Source organism: Cololabis saira, chromosome 7 (assembly GCF_033807715.1).
Source record: "Cololabis saira isolate AMF1-May2022 chromosome 7, fColSai1.1, whole genome shotgun sequence".
Taxonomy (NCBI): Eukaryota; Metazoa; Chordata; class Actinopteri; order Beloniformes; family Belonidae; genus Cololabis; species Cololabis saira.
Window position 1 is genome coordinate 6,241,706 of NC_084593.1, and position 13,765 is coordinate 6,255,470.

The 13,765-nt window shown below is 40.1% G+C and overlaps 1 protein-coding gene across 1 annotated transcript in view; it reads left to right on the forward strand.

Moving 5' to 3' along the window:
- The first annotated feature begins 5,612 nt into the window (after positions 1 to 5,612).
- Positions 5,613 to 13,765, forward strand: part of sec24b (SEC24 homolog B, COPII coat complex component) — a 62,951-nt gene continuing 54,798 nt past the window's right edge. The window contains exons 1-4 of the mRNA XM_061724757.1: positions 5,613 to 5,854; positions 8,363 to 9,142; positions 10,694 to 10,855; positions 13,583 to 13,717. Coding sequence (XP_061580741.1) covers positions 5,791 to 5,854; positions 8,363 to 9,142; positions 10,694 to 10,855; positions 13,583 to 13,717 — 1,141 coding nt within the window. The 5' untranslated portion in view covers positions 5,613 to 5,790. The remainder of the gene's footprint in view (positions 5,855 to 8,362; positions 9,143 to 10,693; positions 10,856 to 13,582; positions 13,718 to 13,765) is intronic.

The following is a 13,765-nucleotide window of genomic DNA, read 5'->3' on the forward strand; positions in this document are numbered from 1 at the left end:
ATGAACTTATATTTTCCATAAAATGGCAAAATGCCTCAGTTTTAATGTCTGATGTTATTTGTGTTTTGGTGTGTATAAAATATGGGCTTATGATATTTGCAAATCATTGCATTCTGTGTTTGTAGATATTTTACACTACATCCAAGCTTTTTTGGAATTGGGGTTTTCAAAGGACCAAACCTCTTTTACTTTATTATTAATTTGATGCCAATACTTTGTACTTTTGTACTTTATCCTTTTAATTAACCATGATTAACCGGCCACTAGGGGGCATCCCAATTTGTTTGCGGTGGTTTTTCGAAAATCTTATGTCCATAACTAACACCACGCCAAGTATCAAAAACTTGTCACCAAGTGCACGATTTTCATAAATTCCCTCCCAGCTAATTTGCCAGTTCAGCAATGCAACATCTTCAAGAGGTTATGAGGCTCTCCAACAGACCAGGCTCTTCAACAATACATTTGTTCAGTCATACATGAATCAATTAACGGCTGTTAACATTTACATCTTATACCAACAGAAACATCTATACAGACGGGTGGAAACATGGAATGGGATGGTCAGAGGGTGGAGCTGCAGGGCAGCAAGCAGCTCCTGACGCTCTAGCCTGCAAACATGCACAGAAAAGAAAAGAGGGGCAGACAAGCACAACAAAATACAAGTACAATGGAGAACAATTATGGTTATGAGATACTTCTAATTAATAACTGAGGATTGAGCTGAGAAAGAATAGGGAAGAAGAGGAGAGAAGAAGGGGTGAGAAGAAGGGGTGAGGGTCACCACTCAGTGGATCATGTTGGTGTCCCCCTGCAGCGTAGGTTTATAGCAGCATATGAAGCTATGTAAAATTGTCTTGATCGGCCATTTTGTATTATTATTTCTGTTTTACTTGTTCATATTTACGTTATATATCATTTGCATGTTCGGAATAAAATCACTAACTCTAACTCACTAACTCAAGTTTGGTTTTAAAGGTGGGGGTGGTGTCAGCCTCCTTAACCCACTGGATCTTCTAGGAACTACATGTAAACCTGCACTCTGAGAACAGAGAGCTCTATTAGGAACAGATCAGGGGCCTCATTTATAAAGCCCGCTTGCGCACAAAACAGGGCTTGAAAAATGTGCGTATCTCTACGCCAACCCTGATCCTCGCGCACGAACAGTCTTAAGATATGAGGAACTGGCGACGCAAGTGGTGAAATTAAGCCAGATTCATGTCATACTGTTAATGTCATCACATATCAGACTTATAATATCAGACTTATCCTCTGTGTTTGAAGCTCAGCGCCAGTCAGGACTCTGGTGCTGCAGCCGCGGTGCAGGACACGCCAGGAACCTCCTCGTCACCCACCGCGACAACCGTAGAGTGACTGAGGACAGAACAAATGAGTGCCGGGCCACTCTACGGAGCCCCTAAAGCAGCTCTGAATCCCACAAGGCATAAAAACATCACGTCATTCAGCTCCAGAACAAACTAACTGTAACTGTAATTGTTGCCAACAAGATAAAACATACAGAATTTTTCTTAATAATTCCAATATCTGCAATATCTCATCCATCCTCTCCTCATGGCTATAGACCTGTAACCCTAACATCTCAACACGAAATTCCTGGAGATACTTTTATTGGCCCACCTGAATAAGCAAATAAGTACCTTCCAGGACCCACTTTAGTTTGATTATAATCGTGTGGTTGGAGTTGGAGTTGCCGTCATACACCTGCTTAAACAAACCCACAGTCATCTGGACAAAGCAGCAGAACTCTGAGAATCATGGTATTTGATTTCTCCAGTTCATTTAATCCCATCCAGCCTTCATTACTACGTAAAACACTCCAGAAGATCCAAGTGGACGCCTCCACAATCACCTGGATTACTGACTACCTGACAAATAGACCACAGTTTGCAAAGGTGTCAAGTAACGAAGTACAAATACTTCGTTACCTTACTTAAGTAGAAATTTTGCTTATCTATACTTCATTCGAGTAATTATTTTTCAGACGACCTTTTACTTTTACTCCTTACCTTTTCACACTGTACTTTTGTACTTTTTACTCCTTACATTTTAAAAACAGCCTTGTTACTCTATTTCATTTGGGCCTTTAATAAAAACTATCCAGTTAAATTGCTCCATCCGGATAGAGTGAATTAGGTTGTGGTTGTTTCAGATGTTCTTGTCCAGTTTTGTTCTTACATCCGTTCCCTCAGATTCCTGCAACTAAACTTGGATGTACATTCCAATAAAGGTTAGGATAAATGATAACAAGCCTCTGAAGTTTGACTTTTTGCACCATTACAATACTTATAGGCAACTAGTCATCATATCTGCTGCTCTCTGAAACACATGTTAATGCTCAATAGTACACATATATGGTTCTTTAATATATTTGCATTATACTAAGATAAATTCATTTTCAATGGCATTTGTCCTTAATGGCTTTTTTCCCCCTTACATTACTTTTACTTTTATACTTTAAGTAGTTTTGAAACCAGTACTTTTATACTTTTACTTGAGTAAAAAACTTGAGATGATACTTCAACTTCTACAGGAGTATTTTTAAACTCTAATATCTATACTTCTACCTAAGTAATGAATGTGAAAACTGTCGACACCTCTGACAGTTTGTGAAACTGAATGGTTGTGTGTCTGGCCAAATGGGCAGCAGCACAGGAGCACCACAGGGGACTGTACTCTCACCACTGCTCTTCTCGCTGTACACCTCACACTTCCAGGACAAGTCAGAATCCTATCTTCTGCAGAAATATGCAGATGACAGATGGGTCCTGGGCACCCTGGAGCAGTGGGGATCTAAGAGCAGAAATCTTGTTTACAAAAAACTGCAAAAACTCCTCACAAAGAGGGCGCCCGCCCCGGGCCCACTGCTGCGTGGGGCCATGCCGAAGGGAAAAAAAAAAAAGTGTGCTGAATAAAATAAGGAAAGTTGGACTATATAACAATTGCGTTCATAAGGATAAAGTTGTTTAAAAAATAAAAATGAAAGAAATAGTCCCTTCTCCCTCCCTCCTCTTACTTTTAGCCAGTTGTCGCATCAGAGCCTTAAAGCAGGAAACTCCTGCTGAGTTTCAGCAGATGAAGTTGATTAAAAACTCTCTCCGGGCAGCATGGATGAGGCCAGACTATCAAACCTCACCTTGCTCTCAATCGAGAGGGACTTCGCCATTGATAAGAGCAAAGTGATTGAAAGGTTTGGGGCTATGAAGAACCGGCTGATGGTTCAGAAATAGTTCGGATTTGAAAAAGTTTTGGATCGTTCAATGTGTTCAATGTGTCCTTGGATAGAAATATTTTTGGTTGTGGTTCTCTGCCCACCGCTGGATGAAACCATCATTGGACCCAGGTTCCCCCTCAGCCAGCGCCGAGGAGGACCCGGGTTCCCCCTCAGCCGGCTCCTTGTATCCTGTGTTCCCCGCCAAGTCCAAGTTCCCCGCCAAGTCCAAGTTCCCCGCAAAGTCGTCCAAGTTCCCCGCCAAGTCGTCCAAGTTCCCCGCCAAGTTCCCCGCCAAGTTCCCCGCCAAGTCATTAAGTTCCCTGCCAAGTCGTCCAAGTTCAAGCCCCACGCCGAGTCAGAGTTCAAGCCCCACGCCGACGACCCCCTGAGCTGTCTCGCCGGTCTGCCCGGTCCCGAGGGCGGCCCCCGGAACTTTGGCCGTGTGTTGGCCTGGGATCTTCCTGGTTAAATAAAGGTTAAAGGAGCTGTATGTAAGAGCAATAATAAAACAAATCATAAAATGACCCCGATATGTCAACAGACATTTAAAAATCATGTTAATTTCAAATACTTATGTCACTGACAACAGCACTCAAGCCAGGATATTCCAGTTTAAAAAGAGGAGTTGCAGCCCTCAACTGATGTTTATGTTGTCATTTTTTGTTTTGGCCTGAAGCTCCACCCTCCACCTATCTCCCAATCACCAAGTCAGTATTGTTTCTGAAGCTCCACCCTCCACCTATCTCCCAATCACCAAGTCAGTATTGTTTCTGAAGCTCCACCCTCCACCTATCTCCCAATCACCAAGTCAGTATTGTTTCTGAAGCTCCACCCTCCACCTATCTCCCAATCACCAAGTCAGTATTGTTTCTGAAGCTCCACCCTCCACCTATCTCCCAATCACCAAGTCAGTATTGTTTCTGAAGCTCCACCCTCCACCTATCTCCCAATCACAAAGTCAGTATTGTTTCTGAAGCTCCACCCTCCACCTATCTCCCAATCACCAAGTCAGTATTGTTTCGGCATCCGGGTTGCCAGCTCGGCTCTAATTATCGCAGCCATGGCAGCCTACGTTCCTGCTGCATTCTGCAGCCTACCTGGCAACCTCTGGTCGGGGGGAGGAGGGGGATGGTACACGCCGCTCAACAATATTTTGAAAGTGACTGCAGTACCAGTTTTGGCCATTTCTTACAGACGGCTCCTTAAAAGGAGCTTGAGGCTCCTTTTAAGAAATTAAACTCTCTAGCGCCACCCTTCACCACGACGGCCGTTGGGGGTACTGCAGCCAACAGTGAAGCCGGCACGGGAGAACGGGGAGAACGCACATGCAGCGTCATGTGACGTCACATCCGCAGCCCAGCGCGGGAAATTCGGGACCGAATTGCAGCACATTTTGCGGCACACAGCCTGTTCAAGGCAACGGAGAGATACGGTAGAGGGCTCATTCTTTTGGGTTTGGAACGCTTCATCTGACATTATTACTAGAAAACTTAAAATGTATATGGATTTTTTTCATAAATCCTGCCACAATCCGGCCTCAAGCTCCTTTAATTAAAAAAAAATTAAAATATTTTGTACTTTTGCACTTTATCCTTTTCATGAACCATGATTTTTCTTCACACCCTTGCATAGCAGCTCCAGCAGAGGGAGTGATGTGAAGCCGGTGTCTGCCTGCTAAGCTGCTCATTCAACATCCCTACCAGGCTGGAGGATTTCCCATCGCTTTTTTTCTCAACATTTCGACTTTTTTCTCAACATTTCGAGTTTTTCTGAACATTTCGACTTTATTTACGAATTTTTTGACTTTTTTCTCAACATTTTGACTTTTTTCTCGACATTTTGACTTTTTTCTCGACATTTTGACTTTTTTCTCAAAATTGTACTTCAACATTAATCTCGACTTTTCTACCATTTTTCTCAACATTTCAACTTTTTTCTCGACATTTTGACTTTTTTCTCAACATTTCGACTTTTTCTCAACATTTTGACTTTTTTCTCGACATTTCGACTTTTTTCTCAACATTTCAACTTTATTCACGAAATTTCGACTTTTTTCTGGACATTTCGAATTTTTTCTGGACATTTCGACTTTTTTCTCAAAATTTCGACTTTATTCTCGACATTTCGACTTTTTTCTCAACATTTCAACTTTATTCACGAAATTCTGACTTTTTTCTCAACATTTCGACTTTTTTTTTGACATTTCGACTTTTTTCTCGAAGTGCATAATGAAAAAAAATCCTCCTCCTCTCACTATTATGTTTATTTTCCTCCTGCCTGGTCTTGATTCTCTTCCTCACCCTCTTAATTCCCCCTGATGTTTCTCCACCCCCTGCCCTTCCCTTCATCTCCACCAGGGGGCGTGATGGAGCAGGTCTCCGCCTGCTAAGCTGCTCATCCAGCCTCCCTACCGGACCGGAGGAACTTCCCACCGGGGGGTGAGGTGTCGGGCGGGGGGGGACCGGCCAGGACCGGGTTAGGACCAGGCTAGGACCAGGAGCAGGTGAGGACCAGGACCCTCCAGGACCCTCCGGGGACCAGAGCGGACCAGAGCGGGAGTGATGTCCGGCCAGGGCTTCACCAGCCCGGGCAGCTGCAGCCAGGACTCGCCGCCGGTGCAGAACGGTAACCCGGGGGGTCCAGGGTGCCCAGCCGGCCCCCTCCCGGCTTTATCACGCTAGACCGGTGCAAATGTGCAGATTAGACTCGTAGCATTTCATCTTGTTGCGTATTTAAGTTTAAATCGTGATGAAAACACGGATAAACGAGGATGAGTGTGTTAGCAGCAGCGGAGCTAACGGAGCTAACACCTGCTAACAGCAGCTCAATCTTCACCAGGACTCGATCTACGGGTTCATTAATGCACCAATCTGAGCAGCATTTTATTAGATTAAAATGAACCCAATGCTCGTGTTTTCCCGATCATTTAAAATAATAATAATATTCAGTCGCAGGTTTAGCTGGGAATTATCATGTGACATCAGGGGAAGTTTAAGTTTTATTTTTATCTTAAATAGTGATCATATTTAAGCCAAACATATCCATTTGACCTATTTTTATTTTTTTAAATTTTATTTGATAACCAAACAAATCAATAAACACACACACACACACACACACACACACACACACACACACACACACACACACACACACACACACACACACACACACACACACACACACTACATTCAATACAATTCAGTGAAAATGTTTTTTTATGATATTTGGCAACCAATATCATATCGTATTATTTATATTATTACATATTATTTTCTTTTTTGTATAGATGTCTTTATTGAGGGCATTAAAAAAAAGAAATAAGATTTACAATAACAATATAATTATCAATATTTTCCCCCCTTTTTTACTTTTCATACACCAAAATAAATAAATAAATTAATAATAATAATAATAATAATAATAATAATAAACAACAGCACACCCTCTCCCCTTCCCTCCCTCATATGGTCATTAGATTACATCGTTCAAAATTATTTAACATATGTCTATCAATACTGGAACAAAAATGAATAATAAATTAAATAATCAAGTCCTGCGTAAACACATTCATTAATATAGTAGATGATTCAGATCATTAGTCCAATAAAGGCAAAAAATCCAAAAAAGGTCCCCAAATAAGGTCAAAGTCTCTAGTTTTTTTCTAACGGAAAACAATATTTTTTCTGGAGTACTATATGATCCAAGTTCATTGATCCACTGTTTGGGTGCTGGGGGTTTTCTGACTTCCAGTTTTTTAAAATACAATTTTTTGCTGTGGTGCCGCCGGCAAGCAGAATGAAATACTTTTTATGATAATTCATATTTAATTAACTGATATCTCCCAGTATCCAGACTTTAGGATCAAGAATATGGGATTTTAAAATGTCAGAAATTGTTTTGATCACGTATTTCAAGAAAGCATCTATAATAGGACAGTTCCACATATTATTTTCTTAAATGTAAAAAAATATATACTCTATATGTATTTTATTTTATGTACACACTTTGAAACCCCACCTGTTGTCTTGTTATGTGTGTATATTTTGGTCTTTCTTATTTTTTGTGTATTTTTCATGTTGGTGATAATCAGAATCAGCTTTATTGGCCAAGTATGAACATGCCAGACAGGGAATTTGACTCCGGTTATTTCGCTCACTGTACCCATATTTAAATAGTCGCAAAAACAGTAAATAGACAAAGGACGGCTCTTATTAACATGTATACAATTTTTATTTATTTATTTTTTTTTTAAAGTGAAAGAAAAAGTGAAAGGTGCAGCAGTATGAGGTAGTCATGGTTATTGGAAGGAGCATCGTTACAGCATATGATTGTGGTTATTATTATTATTGTACAGTGATTGATTACTCTGAGACTATGAGTGATGAGATTCATCAGAGCAACAGCTTGGGGGAAGAAACTCTTCCGGAGAAAAAGAAATGAAAAAGTGATGACTAGGGATGGGCGATATGGACTAAAAAATGTATCACGATAATTTCTGGCATTTATCCCGATAACGATAAAAATTACGATTTAAAAAAAAAAAAAAAAAAAAAAACAATTCAACTCCACCTTTGTAACTATAAATCTATCACCACATTCAGTCTTTGGAGCCCCAAAACACTGCTCTAAAAGAATACTAAATACTACTAAACTACACCAATTAAATTGAATTAATAAAAAACAATTAAATGAGTTACACCTGTACTGCAAAACTGGAATGACTCAGATCTGCCATGTTTGTTACACAAACACGTATCAACGGGAATTTATCCTTTCTTTCTTTCTTTCTTTCTTTCTTTCTTTCTTTCTTTCTTTCTTTCTTTCTTTCTTTCTTTCTTTCTTTCTTTCTTTCTTTCTTTCAGGCTCATAGCCTTCCTTCCTTCCTTCCTTCCTTCCTTCCTTCCTGCACACGTACGTTGTGCGTGGATTTAACGCAGAACCATAAATCAGCTTTACACAAAAACGTTATCAACAGGAATTTATCGTTTTTACTGCGAGTTGACAAATTCTTACTGTGGGGAATTTTTTTGACGGTATATCATGAACGGTAAAATATCACCCATTCCTAGTGATGACTTACGCAGAAGGGTAGTAGTGTTTTGACATGCCCCGTGTGTCCGTGTCCTGCAGGTCCAGTGCAGACTTACTCATCCATGTACCCGCCTGCAGGCTACTACGGAGCCCCACCTCAGCAGCAGGGCTACCCCACCATCCCTGGCCATCGCACCTCTGCCCCCAGCAAAGCACCGGCCCCTCCCGGGGCCCACGGTGCTCACTACTACCCCAACAACCAGCAGCAGCAGCAGCAGCAGCCGCCTCAGCGTCATGTTGCTCCATACACAGCTCCGCCAGGCTCTGCCCCTCCTCCTTCCCAGCCTTACGCTACCCTCACCTCTCCAGCAGCCCCTCCATCAAATGCCCACTACAACCAACAGCCTTTCCAGCAGCAGCAGCAGCAGCAGCAGCAGCAGCAGCAGCAGCAGCAGCAGCAGCAGCAGCAGCAGCAGCAGCAGCAGCAGCAGCAGCAGCAGCAGCAGCAGCAGCAGCAGCATCCCTATGCCGCTCCAGGGTCCTACTATGGACAGCAGTTGTACCAAACCCCCCCAGCACAGCACCACCATCATCCACAGCAGCAGCAGTATCCCAGTTTGGTCCCAGCACCCGCTGGTAGCCAGGGCAACACCCTCTGCCCCATCGTTTCATACCCATCCGCTCCAGGAAGTAGCCAGTACGGCACCCTCAGTTCATCCCAGAACGCGTCCACACCTGGAGTCATGCCCATCCAGATGAGTGCACCCTTGCATCAGCACAGCGCGGCGCCGCCGCCCTCGGTGGCCGGAGTGCAGCCCGGGTACGGAGTGAGTCCTCACGGGCAGGTGGTGGCGACAGTCAACGGTCAAGGAAGCACAGGTATGTAGGTCAACATTAAGAATGTTGTGTACACACAAATTCATATAAAATTTTTAAATTAAGGGATTTCAGAGTTTTTTGTCAAGATGAATTGGCACTAGCCTTAAAAAAGGTCATGTGGTGCAACCGTGATTCATATTAAAATAAATACATTTCCTAATATCTTGACATCTTTTTTTTTTTTTACAAGTTTTCAGTATTATACAAAAATTGTTGTTTTTTTAATGGTCGCACCACATGATATTTCATAAATGGAAATATAAATACAAATGTGTTGCAATCTTACACACTACAAGACACTTCGGAAATCATGCCAGATAGAAGAAGATTGATTTAAAAACATTTAGAGTGATTTCAAAACAAGAGTCCTGGTCGGACGGTCGCACCACATGACATTTTGACGCTTAGAACAACAACATAATCCCAAATAACTAGTATTTTTTTTGTAAAATTCAAGTGAGTCCATATGTGGGAAAGGTAGGTCATATATATGGTATTTTATATCCATTTAAACTGAAAATAAAATAATAAAATAAAAATATTTTCTGAAAAAAAATCAGTTTTTCAGAAAATATAGGCGTCACGTCATTGACCCATGTATGTCCTGGTTGGTCGATATTTGGGTTTATTTGCTTATTGCTGCAAGCAGAGAAATAGTTTGTTTTTTTTTGTTATCAGAGTAGCAGAAGGATGGAAGGAAATGAGCCAGAAAGAAAGAAAGAAAGAAAGAAAGAAAGAAAGAAAGATATGAGCCTGAAAGAAAGAAAGATAGGAGCCTGAAAGAAAGATATGAGCCTGAAAGAAAGAAAGAAAGAAAGAAAGAAAGAAAGAAATGAGCCAGGAAGGAAAGAAAGAAAGAAATGAGCCTGAAAGAAAGAAAGATAGGAGCCTGAAAGAAAGAAAGAAAGAAAGAAAGAAAGAAAGAAAGAAAGAAAGAAAGAAAGAAAGAAAGAAAGAAAGAAAGAAAGAAAGAAAGAAAGAAAGAAAGAAAGAAAGAAAGAAAGAAAGAAAGAAAGAAAGAAAGAAAGAAAGAAATGAGCCAGGAAGAAAGAAAAAAAGAAAGAAAGAAATGAGCCAGGAAGAAAGAAAAAAAGAAAGAAAGAAATGAGCCAGGAAGGAAAGAAAGAAAGAAATGAGCCAGGAAGGAAAGAAAGAAAGAAATGAGCCAGAAAGAAGGAAGGAAGGAAAGAAAGAAAGATATGAGCCTGAAAGAAAAAAAGATATGAGCCTGAAAGAAAGAAAGAAAGAAAGAAAGAAAGAAAGAAAGAAAATAGATTTATAGTTAAAAAGATGGAGTTGAATTGGTATTTTTTTATCGTTATCGGGATAAATGCCAGAAATTATCGTGATACATTTTTTAGTCCATACCGCCCATCCCTACTGTTGATGCAGTTTTTCACATCCAGATTGCCATATTTCTGGTGCAAACTTTACTTAGAAGCTAAACCTATGTACGTTTTGACTTCCGGCTTCAGAATATGTTTTATTTTAGTCGTCTCCCAACTGGATCTTAAAGCTTCTGGGGGATTTTTGTTGTTTTCTTCTGTGTAGCCCAGAAGACCAACCACCAAGTCTACAACCAAAGCCACCAGGTCCCTCACGGCTACGAATCCCACCGCGGGGTCACACAGAACAGTGGGGGTGCAGACGCAGACCGGCCGCCCTCAGGAACCCCCTCCACGTCGGTGCATTCCTCCCCGGGACACCACCAAGGTGAGAGGGCACTGAATCCTGACCGGGACAACAAATATACTTAAGTTGTTTGGTGTTTTACAGGAAAGTCCTACCTAGAGTGCGTGTGTGTGTGTGTGTAAAGATGGAAGTTACTAACGGTTGGGTTTTTTCTCCACCAATGTGAAAATTGGTGCTTAAATTAACTGCTTGTACTTGAATGGAAAGATTGTGATCTCCCTGAATATTTACGATCAACAAGATTATATGTTTAAACACAACAATGTTAGATTGTAGTTCTTCTGTTTAGGGCTGGGAATCGATTCAAATGTCAAGAATCGATTCGATTCCGATTCTTAAGATTCAGAATCGATTATCAAGATTTGATTCGATTCGATACCGATATTGATTTGGGTTAGTGTTAGTAAAACTGTTTTTTGAGTTGTTGCATGAATTATATGACTGTAGTTCTGCAACATATTAATACTAGTATTATATTGAGATTAAACAGCAAGTATTGCAGCTAATGATGCTGTAAGGACCAATCAGCTCCCAGAATGCTGATGGAACTGCTTTCAGAAACATCGTGGGTCAGAATTACCAAACAGATCCAGGAGGAAACAGAGACGGATGAAATCGCTTTTATTTTTTCCCACATTCCGTTTTGATTTGTTCCATTTTCTGTCTATTTTGGTTTTTAATTTTTGAGCATTAGGTTTTTAGCATTTTTTGCAAATGTAACCCCAAGACAGTATATAAAGTAATGAAATATAGACAATTTATGCAATTATAACCTAACACTTTAATGTTTTCATACCTTTAAACATATTTAAAGGCAAAAACATGGCACCAGTTATTCTCGTGTCCAACAAAACATTCCTTTTTTGGGGATAAACAAAAAAATAACCAAAAGTTGTAATGTAATGATGAAAAAAAAAAATACATAAATAAATTAAAAAAAAAAAATCGATCTTTAGACATATGAATCGATTTTTAGGAATTAATATGAGAATCGACTTAGAATTGGGAAATCGATTTTTTTCAACACAGGCCTACTTCTGTTCTCTGAGTTAGATTTTTTTCTCTTCCAGTTTTGATAATCCTAAATTTAGTTAGTCAAAGTAGCGTATGTCAACAGTTTACGTGTTAGCAGGTGCACTTGAAGAACTAAGGACACGTCAACTGTGTGTGTCTGTGTACATGTACACACACAAGCACTTTCTAAAGTGCAGGTGTGAGCTTCTATGCAAATGTACAGGTTTCCGGGTCAGGAACTCGCTGACGGTTTACTTTTTCAGTTGTGATCCATTTACTTTGCAACCTATGTTCAGTAGTATGTGTTTATATAATACAGCTGACTCTTATTGCACTATTTAGATCCAAAAACCTCAGAGGTTTTCTTCACGTTGTGAAAACTCTTTGTTCAGAAGTTTTGCCTCCAACTCTGTCCATGTCAGCCTTGGGCAGCAAAGACACATGTTTGATAAGATGGGCAGAGTAATGAGACAAAAGTGTTTTTATTGTTGTATATGTTGTAAAACATGCTTCCATTAGCTTTGCATGCGTCTTTAAACAAGTGTCAAGTATTTTTGCATGTTTGTTTGTGATGAGATAAATAAGGGTTGTTGTTTTTGTAAATTGTGACTAGTTTAGTTTATTTCGGTCATGACACAAAAAATAAAAAATAAAAGAATAAAAATTACAACAAGAAAACGAATACACTATTCCAAGAAAGCATTACAAAAAAGTTTCCAATATACAAATAAACAAATAACATCTAGACCGAAAAAGGTGTAGCTGAAGCAAAGCTTATTATTTGCTTACCCTCAAAAAGATTAATTAAATTAATGAAATAAAAGTAAGGAGTAAGAGAAAGACTGCCAGTAAAACAAATTGCCTCCATGCGGATAACAAAAATTCCTCAAGAAATAAAAAAGATTTTTAAAATAAAGGTGCAGTCTACATGTTTCCTTTATCCTTAAAAAAATCAAAGCAAATCACCAATTAAATAAATACCCAAATCAACATAACAAGCATCACCACTCATTAATTTAATATAAGGAAATCCTCCTTCTTTTCAATGCTTTTTTAAATAAGGTTAAGGTTCTACATAATTAAAAATTCCTATCTAATTTATTCCATACATCCACCAGTCGTCCGACTATGGAACAGCATTTTCTTGGCGGCTGTAATAAAACCCCAAAGCTGTAAAGTAGCAACAGCCTCTAGATATATTTATACTCTGCTGAACATTTATTCTGCAATTTTCTTTTTTTTGTCATGATCATGATTTTTTTGAATAACAGGTTGTGGTTGAGTTGATGTTAAAACCTCGTCTAAGCAACATTCAAGTCATATTACACTTTCACCCTCTTTGTCATTACCAGAGAATTCAAAATATTTTTGCTGGAGGGTCTTTTAGATGTTGAGCAAATAAATGTCACGAGTGCTTTTGTCTGTCTGGTTTTAAATGTGGTTTGTCCCACGAAGTGGGGCCTTGTCAGCTACATGGATGGCTTTTCCTTTTTTGTAAATACTTTTTATTTTTGACCGTTTTTATAAGAAAAACTGTCAAGTTTGAGTGAACAAATAATATTGTTTATAAAGATAACTTGATTGCGAGATGGGGTTGATTGATTGTGCTGTTTATGCTGGCTGAAAACCTTTCCTGGGAGGCGCGGAGCGTACGAGCTGATCAGCCCCGACGGCTGCCGTCGTCCAGTCTGGAGCGTTTTTCTTACGAACCTTTCCCACTCCCCCTTCCAACAGGCATGCAGTATGGATATGTTGCTAATAGTGGAGCTAGCTCAGCCTCTGCCACCACCTCAGGCCCGGCAGCAGCCCCCTCTTCATCCAGCTCTGATGATGATGAGGAGGAGGAGGAGGATGAGGATGAGGAAGCAGGTCTGCTTTAGCTTTTACCTCCCCCTTTAACCCCATTGTTAACGCTTT